This window comes from Plectropomus leopardus, chromosome 16 (assembly GCF_008729295.1).
Source record: "Plectropomus leopardus isolate mb chromosome 16, YSFRI_Pleo_2.0, whole genome shotgun sequence".
Lineage (NCBI taxonomy): Eukaryota > Metazoa > Chordata > Actinopteri > Perciformes > Serranidae > Plectropomus > Plectropomus leopardus.
This window is the reverse complement of record NC_056478.1, coordinates 5,738,338-5,754,926: the sequence shown is the minus strand read 5'-3', so window position 1 is coordinate 5,754,926 and position 16,589 is coordinate 5,738,338. Positions and strand designations below refer to the sequence as shown.

The following is a 16,589-nucleotide window of genomic DNA, read 5'->3' as shown; positions in this document are numbered from 1 at the left end:
TCAAGGAAACACAAAAGAAGTACAAAAACAGGCAAAACAACCACAAAGGGACACAAAATGACTACAAAGAGACAGAGACACAAAATGAACCACAAAGAGACATAAAATGATCACAAAACTGGCAAAACAACCACAAAGAGACAAAAACAACAAAAAGAGGAAAAAAAAAAAAGACACAAAATGACTACAAAAACAGGCAGAACAGCCGAGAAGAGACAAATAGTGACCACAAACAAACAAATAAAGCCACAAGAAGACACAAAGGAACCACCAGGACATGCATTGAGATGCTACTTTTCTGCTATATTTTTCAATTTCTTCTACACCATGACCCCTTCTGCTGAAGCATGACTTTTCCACGATAGAGAAGCACTTATCAACATCAGGAAAGGTTGTGTGGGTTTTGGACTGAAGGCATCAGACCGTGAGCGGATCCCTACCGGTAGCATGTGCCGAGCGGCAAGTCAGACCAGAGGGGAGACTCAAAACCAAAAGTGCTGGACAAAGAGAGGGAGGAGAGCTGGCATCAGGGCAAGGCTGACCTGACGTGGACCGAGACATGTGTCCCTCTACCAAGCCTTCTTCTGGCTAATGTCCGGTCGCAGGAGAATAAAGTGGATGAGATGCAATTCAGGCTCATTCAGCAACGGGAAATCAGAGACTGCTCTGCGCACAACTTCACAGAGACGTGGTTAACCCCTTAACATCCGAGGTCAAGCTGTTGCACTGAATGGACCGACCTTGTTGGGAGCCATTTGGACACAAGACTCATTCAAAAAATGCACTGCAGGAATTGAATGGTGCCATCAGCGGCAACATCATCAAGCAACCTGATAGAATCTTCATAGTAGCTGCTGATTTCAAATCCTGATCCGCTCACCCTTCAACTCCAAAGATGTAGCAGGATAAAGGACAAAAGTAATTTTGTTTTTCAAACTTGGTTTAAAAATTACCAATAAGTCTACCTTCTACCTTCAAAATGACTACAAAAGAGGAATCAAAAAGCATCCACAAAGAGACACAGAACAAGCCACAAAATGGTCACAACCTCAAAGAAACATAAAGTGGCTACAAAGAGACAAAAAACAACTACGAGGAGACAAAAAAACAAAAAAGCCACAATAAAAAGCCTTTAAGGGAAACAAAACTGCCTCAAACTCAGTGTGTGTTGCTCCTGTGTAGGAGAGGTGGTGGGGCCCCTCATATCTGTGCCCCGGGGCCCATAGTCTCATAATCCGCCCGTGGTGACAGGGCACATTTCAAAAGTGTGTAGCCGCAGATTAAAAGGTCAGAATGCAAAGTGTATTTTTGCGTTTTTCATAACTTCATATAGCCGGTGATAACCACAGAGAACAGGATTAACCCTGCGTGTCTGTCTGCCTTCGCTTTGATGCTGCAGTTTCACCGTTTTTTGAATAATTTGGGTGAAATTCCTTTTCATCTCAGACTCTTGTGTTCATTTTGTATAAACAGAAGAATATGTGGGCACACACACACACACACACACACACACACACACACACACACACACACTCACATAAAGGCAGAGTGACAAACAGAGAGAGAGAGAGAGTGGGAATCTGACACAGCAATCCTTAGCACCCCTCCGCACTTCAGCTATAAATAGCACCAGGTTTTCTCCTCTACAGATGGATCCATGAATGTTACATTTTCTACACCACACAGAGCTGCATCTCCCGGGAAAAGAGGGCAAATTTTCAAACAGAATTATGCGCATTATCACACACTCAACTGGATTAAAAAAACAAACAATATGTGCATTATTTGCCTCACATGACGTGTCAGCAATAATCACCTAATAATCAATCAATGATGGATAAAAGGAGGATATAAAAACAGCCCGTCTGGTGCTCACAGGGTGACACCCTTTCTCTGACTCAGTCTCAGACAAACCATCATCCAGCTTTGATGATGCCTCAGTCCAACAATGTCACAACACAACCCACTTTTTTCAGCCTGCGCACCTCAGCTGTGATCAATACAGTGCAGTCTATTACCTGACAACACACAAAAAGGGCTGTAAACAAATTCACACTGCGGTGCTGAATCACATAATCTCCACACTGGAGCTAATCCTCGCATGCATTCCCTTAAATCGCACCACATCGTCATATTCTTGCAATGGGAGCGAAATGCACAGGAGGCAACAATTAAAGTGGCATAAGGCTAAAAATAAAATACCTCCCAGAGTTCATGACGGATCGCTGAGCCCGGAGGACGCAGAGCTTCTCTTTGCAGCGTGCAAAATAAAATGCAGCTCGCTCGGATAGAAACTGAGGATGTAGTCAAGTGTGGAAGCTGAAGGAGAGGCTTGTTGTTGTGCAGCTCGGCGTCACTGACTCGAAGTCTCCGTCTTCTCTACGTGTGTCCGCCCGCTTCTCAAGTGCTGCCACCAAATGATACAAGAAAACTGCAGGATTTGTTTGACACACCACACCATTGACTTCCAGCCAAGTGCATCTATTCCTTGTTCAATAACCAGTCGCTCATATATATATGTATATACACAGTATATAGTATATAGTATATATATTTAAATTGTCTTTCCCAAAGGGTCGAATGAGGCTCCTGGTGGTGCTTAATGGACAGCTCCTTCACCTCTAATTAAGCTTTTAAAACCTGAGCAAAAAAAAAAAAAATTAAAAATTGCAAGAAATCTGTAAAAAAGTGACTGATATTCACAAAATAAATACATAAATATAAAGAATGAAAAGTAACAAACCAAAACAGAAAAAGACCTAGAAGTGCTAAAATAAAATTAATAATAATGAATACTATAATGTGTTAAAGTCTTGGGCCACTTTATAATTTATAATTTTGTTTATAGTTTAAGCAAAGTTATAATGATCATACATATTTATTTCTCAGTAGTCTCTGTACTAGAATACAACCAGAATACACAGGAAATATGGATACAGCAGATATATAAGAGAACTACAGGATTTATCTGACATACCACACCATTGACTTACAGACAAGTGCTTCTATTCATTTATCTTTTTTAAAAGTGTCTTTCCAAAGGGGTCAAATGAGGCTCCTGGTGGTGCTGAATGGACAGCTCCTCCACCTCCAGTTAACCCTTTAAAACCTGAGCAGCTTGATTTCTTTTGAAAAAGCTGGAAATAAGGGTGTGAGCAACTTAACAGGAAATTGACCAAAAATTTGCAAATATTGGGTTGGGATGGAGGGACTGGTCAAGGAGTTAAACATTGTTTTATCAGTGTAAATTGAATAAACTGAGTCATTAATGAGGCAACATCATACTGACAGATCAGGTTAAGAAAGACAGATTATCTATTAAACAGGATTGAGATTTGTAGATAAGAAGAAAAAAAAAACAAGTTAGAAAACAAGAAGTGAGCACAGAAGGTATCAGTGCTGTAGTGTGATTTATTATGCACAAACAGCTTTTACATACCACTAGATTGTGAGCAAATAGGACTGGCTGTTTCAATTAGCAGTTATTCCAAAATATAACAAGCAGGTGCATGCATGAGCACATAGTACCAGGAAGGAACTGAAGGACACTGAATGCAGGTGATGATATTATAATGTGGGATTGAATGTACTTGTATTTCCACAAGAGAAACGTGTCTCCTGTGGGGACAGAGATATGAGTCGTACATATGAGATCCTTCCATCTACATCCCATCAAAACTGGAGTGGGTTTCCAGCTGAGACAGGTCCAGTGACCCCCTGTGGTGGCCCAGTGAGATTACACCATCAGCATCCATCTATGTATTGACAATATCAGAGAGAACAAAGTTAGAACATAATATAAACGTAATATTCAGGAAAGGTGGAAAAAAGTTAGAGTGAGAACGTATTAGAAGTTAAAAAATAATTTTAAAAATAGCGGAAAATGTCCAGAAAACTGTATTTATAATATATTTTTATGTTATTATTCTATACTATTGTATCTAATTTTTTTTTAGGTTTTTGTTGTTGTTTTTTGCTCTTTTAGTTTTGTTGTGTTTACCCTGTTCTCTTTTCTTTTTTTCACAGACACGACACGACACGACACGACACAACACAACAATATACACTAAGTATCTGCAATATGTGAAAAAGATAAAGTTAATAGTAATGTTACGCTGATAGGAAATGCACATTGTAATGGTGTGTAATTACGAGCTATTCCTAAAGTTTTCACATTTTCGTATTTGAAAAGTCCGCGTTTGATCCGCTTTAAATATTTAGTTTGAATGGAAATTTTCATCAATAAAATCATTTTAATCAGGCAACCGGTGTGACGTCATCGCGTTTTTCTCAAGACCCAACCCAACCGGAAGACAACAGATTTTTCTTTTCATCCTTTGATACGATGCAAATTCTCGACTGTCAACACTGAGCACTGAAGTTTAGTACCTAAATTAATAAAATGCCCTTATTTGATGGGTTGGGAAGTGGAGGAGAGAAGACAGCGATCGTTATTGATTTGGGAGCAGCGTTTACAAAGTGAGTATCAGCCGTTAGCCGTTAGCACGCCCCGTTAACGGAGCCGGGTCTGTTAGCATCAATGCTAGCGTACGTTAAACGTAGTTTTTATTAACTAACAGCTTTTGCCATGACACCATACGTCTAACACAGGGGTTAAAACTAACAATTAAATGATTTTTACCACATACGGAGCTGCATAAAGCGATAGAAAACATTGTAGCTTTAGTAGTGTTAGCTTTTTAGCCACTCGGTCAATGCTAACTAGACATGTTAAGCTAATAACAAAATAAAGCTCAGATAAAATTATTAAAGTAAAGAAAATAACTTTACTAAAGGATTATAGCTTCGCAGACAGCTACACTGCCAAATCTCAGTTTTTAACTCTTTACATTTGTTCGTGTTTGGGTCAATTTCAATAAGACTGTTTAATGTTAAAGCTAAACTTTATCAGAGTAATCCAGCTAAATAAAGGTTTTGAGAAGCCTTTTATTGTACTGGTTGAAACTGGATTACAGTAGATGAAAATGACCAATTTAACAATGCAGTATTTGTTTTGTTAGACCAGACAGCTGTCCTGATGACTGCAGTTTGAGTGACCTAAATAGTGTTTTTAAGCACCTCTTAATCTGTTCTCAGTCTGCTCCTAAAAGTCACTTCATCCAACATTAAACCTGACATATATACAAGGTACAGGGTAGATTTATATATTTGTCTTCAGTGTTACATTAGTCATGCCATCTTGCTTGAATTTTAGACAAATGTATAATAAAGTTGAGAAACTAGCCAGAGGCAAGTCACATGAAGATCAAGAGGAGCGTTTTCTTCTCTTATAATGATGTTTTTGTCTACAGTTCCTGTCCCACGTCAACAGACACAAAGCTGCGCTTTTATTTTATTTATATGCAACTTGTAATTTTCTAAAATGATTATGCTGACCTTATTACAGTCTCTAGTCATCATTTTTTTAAAGTGCATGTAGGAGCCTTTAAAAAAAGTTACCGATTGCATTAATCTTGCTTGCACTTTACAGCATTCATAGATACTGTGATTGTGTTATGAGTTAAAATTTTTGTGTGAATTATAATTTTTGCATTTTCTGAAAATAATATAAAAATGATGACGTGGTTTTGGTTGGGGTTAAAAAAAGGCCGGAGCATCTCTGTAGCACCACAGTTCTTCACTTTTGGTGATGTGACCCATTTGACCTTTGAAAAAAAAAATTGCAGTCCCTGCGATTCGGATATTGCACTTGGCCCTGTCATATTGCAAATTTGATAATATTTTAGTTTAACTAAACAATCGTAAACCTTTATCTTCCCTACACGCCCTCCTGCAGCTCAGATGACAGTTTCCTCTTCTTGCAGATGCGGCTTTGCCGGGGAAACGGGGCCCAGGTTCATAATTCCGAGCGAGATCCGGAAACCGGGACAGCAGCAGGTGAGACGCCGCTGTGCTTTGTAATTGTTTGTTTGGAAATTGTAAAAAAAATATATATATTCATGTGGTATGTGATGTCTTTCTTTCAGGCCATCAAAGTGGTTCAATACAACATCAACACAGAAGAGCTTTATGTCATCCTCAAAGAGTTTATCCATTTACTGTACTTCAGGTGAGGCACATTTACCACTTTCAGCTTAAAAATGGAGAGGTCAAGCCTCATCAAGTCAAAGTTTGTCTTCACATTCGTTTCATTCAGGCACCTGCTGGTGAATCCTCGCGACAGAAGAGTGGTCATCATCGAGTCCATCCTCTGCCCGTCTCACTTCAGGGAGACGCTCACCAGGGTTTTCTTCAAACAGTTTGAGGTATGAAAACCGTTATATAACTATTGAAACCTGAGCAAACTGGTTTGATTTCTTTTGAAATCAAGGCCAAAAAGGCAATGAGCAACTTGGTGAGAGATGTCCCAAAAACTGAAAGAAATTAGGAAAAGGTGACAAGAAAATGTCCTGAAAATTGCTTAAAAAAAGAGAGGGAGAAATTATTAGAAGTTAAAAATGATTTTAAAAATAGGAGAAAATGTCAAAAAGCTGTATTTATAACTAGTGTAGTTATTCTAAACTGTTGTATCTATTTTTTTGTATTTTTTTCTTTGTTTTGTTTTTTCTACCCTTTTTTTGTTAAATTTCATGTAGTTTCCTTGTAGCTCTTAACTTGTAGCCTGTGTTTTTTCAAGAAATCAAGCCAATTTGTTCAGGTTTCAAAGGGTTAAACACCGTAAACAGTATGTACAGTTAGAAAAGCACGAGGACTTAATGTTTGCTGAGAGAAAGTCCTGCAGTGAGACACTTATTTTAACTTGACTTGCAGCTGTGACAGTAGGTGTACGCTTCAGCGCGTTGAGTGTTTTTCTTCGTTGGTGTTCTCCAGGTGCCCTCTGTGCTGTTTGCCCCGAGTCACCTCATGGCCATCATGACTTTGGGCATCAACTCTGCTCTGGTGATGGACTGCGGATACACAGAGACGCTGGTCCTACCTGTATCCTTTTCCAGTGACCCTTAAAGGAATACTCCCACTGTTTGGGAAATTGATTTTTTTGCTTCCTGCTGGAGTTTAGAAGAGAATATTGATATCACTTTAATCTCCGTTGGCTCAGTGAAGAGAGTCGTCTACGAAACATTTAGCCAAGACCAGCACAAAGACAGGAGACTGGGAGAGATGATGAAAATGGTCCAAGTTTTGATGGATTGCTGACTGGTCCGGGGTTCCTAAAAAAAGTCTATGAGGGCGTTGAATTCATCGTTTTAAAAATAAAGCCTTAACTGGTATTAAAATCTCTTAAATCAATTTTTCAAAACTCCTGAAAATGCTGCGACGTGGGAAGGAGGATACGAATTGTTTCTCTCTGAGGTTGCATTGTAAAATCTCTAAATAAATGGTAATATCTATTTTAACAAAGAAATATTTACCAAATGGCTCCCACATTATTGTCATGAAATCAGAATAGTGAAACCAACATGGAAAACATGGAAATCCCGCAAAATCGACAGATTTGGCTATTTTAGCAAGATTTAGCAGCATGGTTGAAACAGGTAGAAGGCATTGCATACCAGACGTGTTTTTTGAAAAACATTTTTCAGACTTGGCACAGTGAAATCCCACATGCAGAGTGAGAAATGCAAAATCTCAAAAAAAACCCACAAATAAACAGCACATATTTCCACGTATACAGTAAACATTTGGTCAAAATTGTCCCTAACCCTACATCATTAATGTTTCATTTTTTTGTTTTGTTGTCTTTACTTTCAATTATTGTAAAATTTAATTCTTAGGAACATTTAAAAAGTTTCAAACCTAACCGGCATCAAGCTGTAGGAACCCTGTGTGTGATTTTATTATTCTGTGATATTTCTGAAAGTGTAAAAGCAAAAAGAAAGTTTATTATTTTGTGTATAAACTTAAAACGTTGCCTCCCTAACTGTGAATTCAGGTGTATGAGTGCACTCCTATTCTGCCGGCCTGGGAGGCTTTGCCTTTGGGAGGGAAATCCATTCATAAGTGAGCAGCTCTAACGCATTTGTGTGCGACTGTTGTGTGGCTGTAAAAAGAACATCTCTTTTTTAACAGTTTGCTCAGTGTCGACTGAAAATCTTGTGACCATAAAATAGTACCTTTTTTAAGCGCTAACCCCCTGACTGCTTGTGTCTTTGTTTCTTGCAGAGAATTAAATGGACTTCTTGTGGAACAGTGCACCGTGGACACAGACACCACCACTGGGCAGAGCGTACCGGCCGTCATCGGTAATTATAGAAAAATACTTTTGTCTTTTAAATGGAGAGACTTTAACTTTAACAGTGGCAGAACAATGTAGTGGCTTTGACCCAGAATGCATCATTTACTATTCATAAGAAGAACTTGTCTCTGTGTGACATTCGAGTGAATCCTTCTCTCCACTTGTGAATTATACATATGCATACAGTCTATTTTAGTTTTCTCTCCACGCTTTGTCCTGCTGGAGGAAACCGAATGGTGGTGTGGTGCTGTGAGACGTACAGCTGCAGCAGAGTGAGAGAAGCTACACATCTGTGCATCAATAATTAAGACAGACAGCAGGCTGACTCACCTGAGCAGACTGTTAAACGAACTACTTTTCTGCAGTTACAGAGAGGCGGAGATCTCTGTAATCAACCCTTAAACTGAGCGTGATTAACAGAGAAGAAATGAATACCCCAAATCTGATGCTGGGATTTTTAATTGTATTTATGACAGTCGTAACAAAAAACTGTAAAACATGCTTCGTTTGCAACAACTTTTCTCAAACTTGTGATTGTTTCATGCAAGCGGCAACCTCCAAGGCTGAAAAATAAGACTGACACAGAAGCGCCAAAAACTGCAGTTCCTCTAATGTCCACTTGAGACTGACTCCAAAACTGAGTAAATACCTGCAGACCTTTATGTTAAAATGCTCAACTTTACTGAAGAAGTAAACATGTTTCCAACCTGGTACAAAAATAGTATTCGTCTTTATAGCGAATTTCAATTTAATTTTAATTTCTCCTGTTTTAAAGTTATTAATGCCTAAAGTTATGCATAATTAAGGGCAAAGTCCCTTTAAATGACAGATGGATGCTGTCCATTGACAAGTTGGTGCCTCAGCGTCAATGTTAGTGAGGTAACGATGATGCTAAATCACTGATATGAAAAGAAGCGGTAACAGCGTTACGGCAGGACTCCGTTCATTTAAGTCACTCTGTGGTGCAAGCAGGCAAAAAAGTTCGATTTTTGTGATGGGAATTTTACTGCATCTTCTGCATTTCAGGGCCATCGATCAAACACAGCAGAGTCTTCAGTGGCTGAGCAGCTAAACTTCAGGTGTAGCTGTCGGCTCACTTGAATGGGGATTAAAATAATTTAATCATGCAGCTCTTCTAGACTTTCAAAATGATATTGGACATAATGGATCAAATCCTGATAGTGAAACAAGTCATTTTTGGGGGGATTTGATGCTCATAAAAATGCTTCCACTGATGATTTAAGTGTTTTTGGGTTCAATGGCATCACACGTCAGACCCACAAGTTGTAATTCCACTGTTTGGCCATTGAGGGGCGATATCCGTAGATTCACTACAGGCCTCTCTGTTGCTATTTCAGTGTTTTTCCAGTACATTAACGATAATTGTAACTGTTTAGTCTCCTAAAAAATCCTTGTTCAGCATTCGGTTGTACTAAAAGATTCTACATTATCAGATATTCAGTTGTTCTTATGAGTACAGTTTATTTTAATTGTTATTTTAATCATTGCTGTAAATGCACCATGTTATCCAAGCTGGCAGCTAACATTAGTGTTATCTGCACCCCCTCTGCACCCCTGCACTTGAGGCTTCAAAACAGCGTCCACACACCAGTGGTTGACCTCACGGTGGCTGCGTCCATTATTTTTATTCAGTCTCCGGTTTTACAGCAAGCAGTCACAATTAGTCCTTTGCTGCAGAGTCAGCACACACACTCCCCAAACGCTGATTCAGCCTCATCATAAATCTAACTTGGATGTGAAATTGGGGAGAAGGCTGATCTGTGAATAAGTGAACCGAAGAAAATTTAAGTTTCACTTCATTTTTATCTCTTTATCATCTTTTTTTTCTTCTTCAGGGACCATCCCAGAGGAGACTGTAGAGGATATTAAGGGTAGGTTTGACGGAGTTGTTTTCGGTTTTAAAGTTTTCATCCCTTGCTTTGCTCCCGTGAGGCTGATGGATTGTTATCAGTTATTCTCTTCAAGGGCAGCATTCCCAAAAGACAACAACATAAAAAAATCCAAACTTGTGTTGAGACTGTGGCTGCTTCCTTCGTTACTACTCGTCCGCTGGAATATTATGCAGCTAAAAACTGAAGTGTGTTTCATAATGATGCAGATATCATATTTACCTGGTTTGTGCTGCAAAATAGCTAAAGTCATTAATGTAATGAAAGCTTTAACTGAGGAATAAAGTGCATTTATAACCTTTAGATTCATTATCAGCTGTTAATATTGTATACGGTCATTAAAGACGATGGTTTAAATGTTCTTTCTTAGTTACAGATGCGCCTGTATTTTAGTTTGGATGTCAGCTCATTGGTTTCGTTTTATTTCCTGCAGTCAGAACATGTTTCGTCAGCGATCTGCAGAGAGGTCTCAAGATCCAGGAAGCCAAATTTAACCTGGACGGTACAGCCGAGGTTAGTGAAATGTTTTGTCTTTATACTTGTTATGTTACGCCGACCTCACACCAAACAGCTTTTTAAGCAGTTTCACTCTCAGACAAATTTGCTAATGTCGGACGTTCCTCCTCTGTCTCATGTTCTTGATTGTTTGGTGTAAGGTAGTCATGGATTTAGCCCCAGCTGTTTATTTTTAACAGTGTTTAGTCAAAGTTGAATAATCCGTTGTTATTTTCTCAGACAATAGAAAGGATTAAAAATAAAGAACTAGTCACAATTCGGCACACCAACGTACAAATTATGAATCATGGCGATATGTGCTTCTACAAAGGCCTTTCAGGAAAATAAATTAGTAAGTAACATAAAAAATAAAAATACATGAAACTAGTTCAGCGCCTTGTCACATGGACAACCTGAAAAACATGATTACAGGAGCCCATAAAATCAAAACCCTGACCATCTGAACACGAGTTTTGCTTTATTTTCTCCATTGAGTACATTCGTTCGTATTTTTTTGCCACCAATAAAAGGATACGCAGCAAACGAACCTTTTTCTTCTTCATAATTCCATCTGGCTCCTAAAATAAGACAGAGTGGGTGTAATGGTATGTCAGTCTTCAGAAAGACCAGTATGACTTTTTTGGACAGTCTCAAAAAATGTGTAGTCCCAGCTGGTTTAGGTCGGTCTTTTTTTTCTTGTTTTCAAGTTCAGACAAAATCAAACATGTATAATATCATTGTCAGTTTTTCAGGGTTCCCACAGTCATGACATTCCTGAAAAAAATGGTTTAGGATTAACAGAATGATTTGGAAAAGTTTTAAATATATTTTGTTTTGGCTTTTGCTTAAAAATAAGTTCATAGAGAGAAACTCCTGCTTACTGATGACATATTTATTAGTGAAAAAATGATGTTTTGGTCTCGCAGACCTTCAGCAGGTATGATTTAGGTCTGCAGACTAAAATGTCTTTCCAAAATTGTATGCTGTGTGACTAAAAACTCACATTGTCCTCAGATGTAAAAAGGTGTCAGACTTTTCTCAGTCTGTAAATATGTGTTTTCATTAACTTGCTTTGCTGTGAATTCGTTTACATTTCTTCTTTCTTGTGAATTGTGTTCGAAGCGTCCAGCTCCTCCTCCAGATGTTGATTATCCTCTGGATGGTGAGAAAATCCTGCACGTCAAAGGATCCATCAGGTAGTTCATCAAATTATACTTTTACATCTGCTCTTGCCTTTAGCTGAGGCAGCAGACAGGGAGATTTTGTTTTATTCGTCAGTATAAAAACTATTTAAAACTTGAGATACTTCACTGAAGTCACATTTGTCGTAGAAGGTCCGTCTGTAAAATGAGATGCTGTGATGTCCTCATCGAATCTCTGATTGTCCTCTGTACCGTCAGTCTGTGTCTCAGCATATTTGTCTGCGCTGTCCTTGGATTTCTGTCTCAGAGTTGTCTCTCATTACTTTTTCTCTCTTCTCTTTCAGGGACTCTGTGATGGAGATCCTGTTTGAACAGGACAATGAGGAGAAGAGTGTGGCCTCCCTGATACTTGACGCTCTGGTCAAGGTAGAGAAAACTTATTCTTTCTGTATGTGGTGGCATGTTTGAGGGCAAGATGTTTATGAGCAGTCGCCTACTTGATGCAGCCTCTAAATGTGAATAAATTGGAGATTTAAGGTCTTTCTTTGCCAGGACAGGAACAAACCTCCACGGGGATTAAGAGTCTTAATCATGATGTTGGAGAGTTTTTCAGTTCAGTGCTTTTTTCCAGACTTAGAGTCTGTAAAAAAAAGACAAAACAAGACGACTGAGATGGGTTTAAAGAAATACAGACCAGAGCATTTTTCCGCTGTAGGAGAATATGTGCCACCAGCTTTTCTCCAGCGCTGACACAGTGCTGTGGAGGGAGGCCAGACCACACAAGACCAGTTTCTGCAGTTACGCTGCTGCAAACCTTCAGTGTCTTTGACAAGAGGAACCCCGTTTGGTTGCACATGTTGCACAGCGGTGGAGTTTAGTGTCGGTACAGTTGCTATGGCAACTCTCAGCTCAGGCCACTCCATGTACCAGAGAGCAGTTTTATTTTTCCGTGTGGGGATCAAATTGGCCTAATTAATCTCAGCGGGTGCAGCAGCAGCAGCAGCAGCAGCAGCAGCAGCAAACATTACACAGCGTCAGATTTACTCTGCTACAGTGAAGCGTTTAAACCAGATCCGTGCAGCAGCTCTGCACTCAGGATATATTGATACATCAGCACACACAGGAGAGAAGACGCTGCAGTAATGCCACTTCAGCTGCTTTCATCCATCACATTTTACTTCAGTCTGCACCTGAAAACAGGAAAGTGCTGTCCTGCAGTGGAAGAACTGCTGTTTCCTGCAGCTCTGTGACTGATAACGACATGTTTTCTCTATAAATGATCTGGATTGTGTGTGTGTGTGTGTGTGTGTGTGTGTGTGTGTGTGTGTGTGTGTGTTTTTCCCCTCAGTGCCCAATTGACACCCGTAAGGTGCTCTCAGAGAACCTGGTGGTGATCGGAGGCACGGCCATGCTGCCGGGTTTCCTGCACCGGCTGCTGGCTGAGATACGCCTCCTGGTGGAGAAACCAAAGTACAGCGACGTGCTGGCCAGCAAGAGCCTGCGTATCCACGCTCCACCCGCCAAGCCCAACTGCACCGCCTGGCTCGGAGGTCAGAGATGAGATTTTGGTTAAATATTTATCACTACCTGCTGAATTTTATGGAGCCCCTGAAGGGACATGGGGGAGAAAAAATAGATGATAGGGGGAAAAATGGGATGATAAAAAAAATTAATAGTAGAAATAAAATTAGATGTAAAAAAAAAAAAAAAGATAAAAAAAATAGGATGACTAAAAAAAATTGATGACGGAAAAAAGTTGATGGTGAAAATAAAATTAGATGTTATGAAAAAAATAGATGGTGGAGAAAAAAAATTCTTCCCGGAAACTTTTGTACGCTCTAGTCCGGCGGCCCGTTGTCGTCTTCTTCTTTCTTGGGTTTTGATTTCGACGTTCTTCTTCTGCTGTTTCAATGTAACAGAAGTAACAGAAGTACTTTTCTCGAGAGAATGCAAATGTTTCTCAGATTTTTTTTTCCAACACCCATTATTTATCTCCATCTTTTATTGGTACTCTATTATTTTTAACCATCTTCTTTTTCACTATAATTTTTACACCATTTGTTTCACCATTTAATTTCTTTTTTTTTTTCACTATATGATTTTGTTTCCCACAGTGTATGTTCTTTTTCTCCTCCATGTCCCTTTTGGGGGCTCCGTACAATTGAGGGCTATCCAAGTTAGAAAATTTAAAAAAAATCTCTACCATCAGCGTACTGCAGAAGCCAAAATTTAACCCCCCCTTTTTTTTTTTTTTTTAAGAAGAGTCCGTAAAAATAGTGTTTTTGGCCTCTAAAATTATTTTGGAAAGTCTTATTTGTATTCATATTTGGGTTGCAAATTGTAAGCACTTTATTTTACTTATTATTGGTCAAATTAACGACCAATTAATTGATTTAACGTTATTTGAAAAAAACAAAAACAACAGCATATATATTTAATTAAGGGGCACAACATCGTACTGCATGTGCCTCGAATAATCAGTCAAATTTAGTATATTCTATTAAATTCTTAACACCTGATTAATCAATAATTAATGAATTATTATCACCCCTAATTCATATAATCTGTTCCACAGGTGCTATCTTCGGGGCGCTGCAGGACGTCCTGGGCAGCAGGTCGGTGTCCCGAGACTACTACAACCAGACAGGCCGCATCCCAGACTGGTGCTGCCTGAGCTCGCCTCCTCCCGAGTCTCTGTACGAAGCAGGAAAGACGCCTCCTCCGCTGATGAAGAGAGCTTTCTCCACAGAGAAGTAGAACGCGCTGAAACACAATTCAAACATTTACTCTCCTTAACTCTACGTGATAGAACAGCTCAGATATCTTAAACGTAACATCAACACAAGCTCAAGTGTTAACGACACAAACAGCGCTAGATGTTCTTAATGTCTAGTAGTCACATGAATATTTGTTTGTATGCACAACTGTTTGATGATCAGCTGAGCTGCTTTCTGACCTCACCGGACAGAGCAGATGTCGGGATTTTAGGTGTTTGCATTGATGTTTACGAGGATTACAGTGTTAGAATTTCACGTAGGTCCTGTGCTACATGCAGCCGCGTCTCCGCTTTCATTTGAATTCACATTAGGTGCGTTTCTGTCAAACTCTTTTTGTGAGCATTTTGAATTGCACATTTGAAAAAAAAAAAATCTCAAAATAACACAAAAGTTCAGTTGGAGCAGATTTAGTGAATCAATGATGGCCTGCTGTTGTTGCACGGCGCCGAATATGGTATTTAACATGGTTACATGTACACAGGTCTGTCACCAGAACTCATCCAAGAGCACAGAGCTGAAATATAAGTTACTCAAAACTCAATATTTCCATTGTCCAGTGTGCTCTCATCTTTATACATCCATTATTTTCTTTTGTTTGAGATTTGACTGCCGTTTTTTTTAATTACAGCATCTCGTTGCGGTGTCTTCTTTAGTGGCACCTGAGTGGAGAAACTACTCCTCATCTCAATGAACCAACTCCCAATATGTGTATAATAGTAGTGGATGGGAGGGTGCATAAATTGGCATTTTCTTTTGCTGATTTTTGGAAAATTTGGAAAAAAATTGAACTAAATTCTGATGGAAACCTGACTGATGAGAAAGAATGAACCCGTTTGTGCTCACCGTAACTCTTACTCACCTTTGTTCTGGATTTTGAACTGAAAAACATACCGTTTGCAACAGAAATGCTACCAGAAAATTACCAAGTTGATCCTTATTCCCCCAATTTGTCAGCAAAACTGTAAAAATCTGACTGTTGGTTTTGAGGGTAATATCCCTAAAAATCCACCCCCCACTCCTCTACCCCACCCTCCAATAAAGGTTCCACTTATTTATTGATTGGATCTTGCCGTGTAAAATGGTTGTTGAACTCAATAAATGTCCCGTACACTCACACAGGTCTTCTCGGTTATTTGTGAAACATCTCCCGAACAATGCCATCTAGCTCTGTTACCCTTAAACCCAACTATTAAAACAAATTCATATTTCAATATACAGTCGGACAATTTCTGTCCTCTATGTATGTTTGACACCCCCCCAGCACACACACACACACACACACACACACACACACACACACACACACACAGGCATACACTAAATAAAGATGATTAAAAAAACCTACATATAAAAAATTAATAAATAACTTTTTTTTAAAAAAACTCAAATATTTTGTAGAAAATAGCTGACCCAAGGTCTATTTTTGTATATAACTTATACAGGTTCTTAAAATGTCTTAAATTCAATGTTATAAATATTAGGCCTTAAAAGTCATTAAACAGTCTTAATTGTCTCACACATTTGATATAATTTCAATTATCTATCTTTTAATATATTTTTGTCAAAATTAGTCAAGCTCTTCAGCGTGAAAGTTCACATTTCTGATGTAACAAATCTTTAAACTACCGCTAAACCTAATATTGTCCTTTCACTTTATACTTGCACTTACTGTTGGCAAAATATATATTAACATAACTCACTAACTCAAAACTAAGAAACTTAAAAATAACTTAACACTTTGTTTAATGTGGTTATGTGTTAGTCATTAAAGCCATTAGCTATAACCACATTAACCACAGTGTTGGTGAAATGCCAAAAAATAAAGTTTCAACATGTCCACTTCATAATAATAATAATTAAGTTATATATCCATGGTTCAATAGAAGTGTTCAATACCAATTATATTTTGACAATTGTTTTTTTTCCTCCTTTATTCTCAGTTTTAATCAGCTTTATCCAGCAAAAAAACAAATCTCCAGTGTCGTGTGTTTCCATCTAAGAAACCCCCAAACACACTGTTAATGTCCCAGAATGGAGCTGCATCTGTTTGGCCTTTTGGGTCACATTCATC

General features: G+C 38.7%; 1 protein-coding gene across 1 annotated transcript; it reads left to right on the top strand.

Annotated features, from left to right (window-relative positions):
• The first annotated feature begins 4,297 nt into the window (after nt 1–4,297).
• On the top strand, nt 4,298–15,634 carry actr10 (actin related protein 10). Its single transcript, XM_042503944.1, has 13 exons — nt 4,298–4,479; nt 5,826–5,898; nt 5,988–6,070; nt 6,158–6,266; nt 6,832–6,939; nt 7,892–7,959; nt 8,122–8,201; nt 10,051–10,086; nt 10,538–10,617; nt 11,722–11,795; nt 12,086–12,167; nt 13,090–13,291; nt 14,317–15,634. The coding sequence occupies exons 1-13, from the start codon at nt 4,403–4,405 to the stop codon at nt 14,496–14,498; spliced, it is 1,254 nt and encodes a 417-aa protein (XP_042359878.1). The 5' UTR covers nt 4,298–4,402; the 3' UTR covers nt 14,499–15,634.
• The last annotated feature ends 955 nt before the right edge of the window (nt 15,635–16,589 follow it).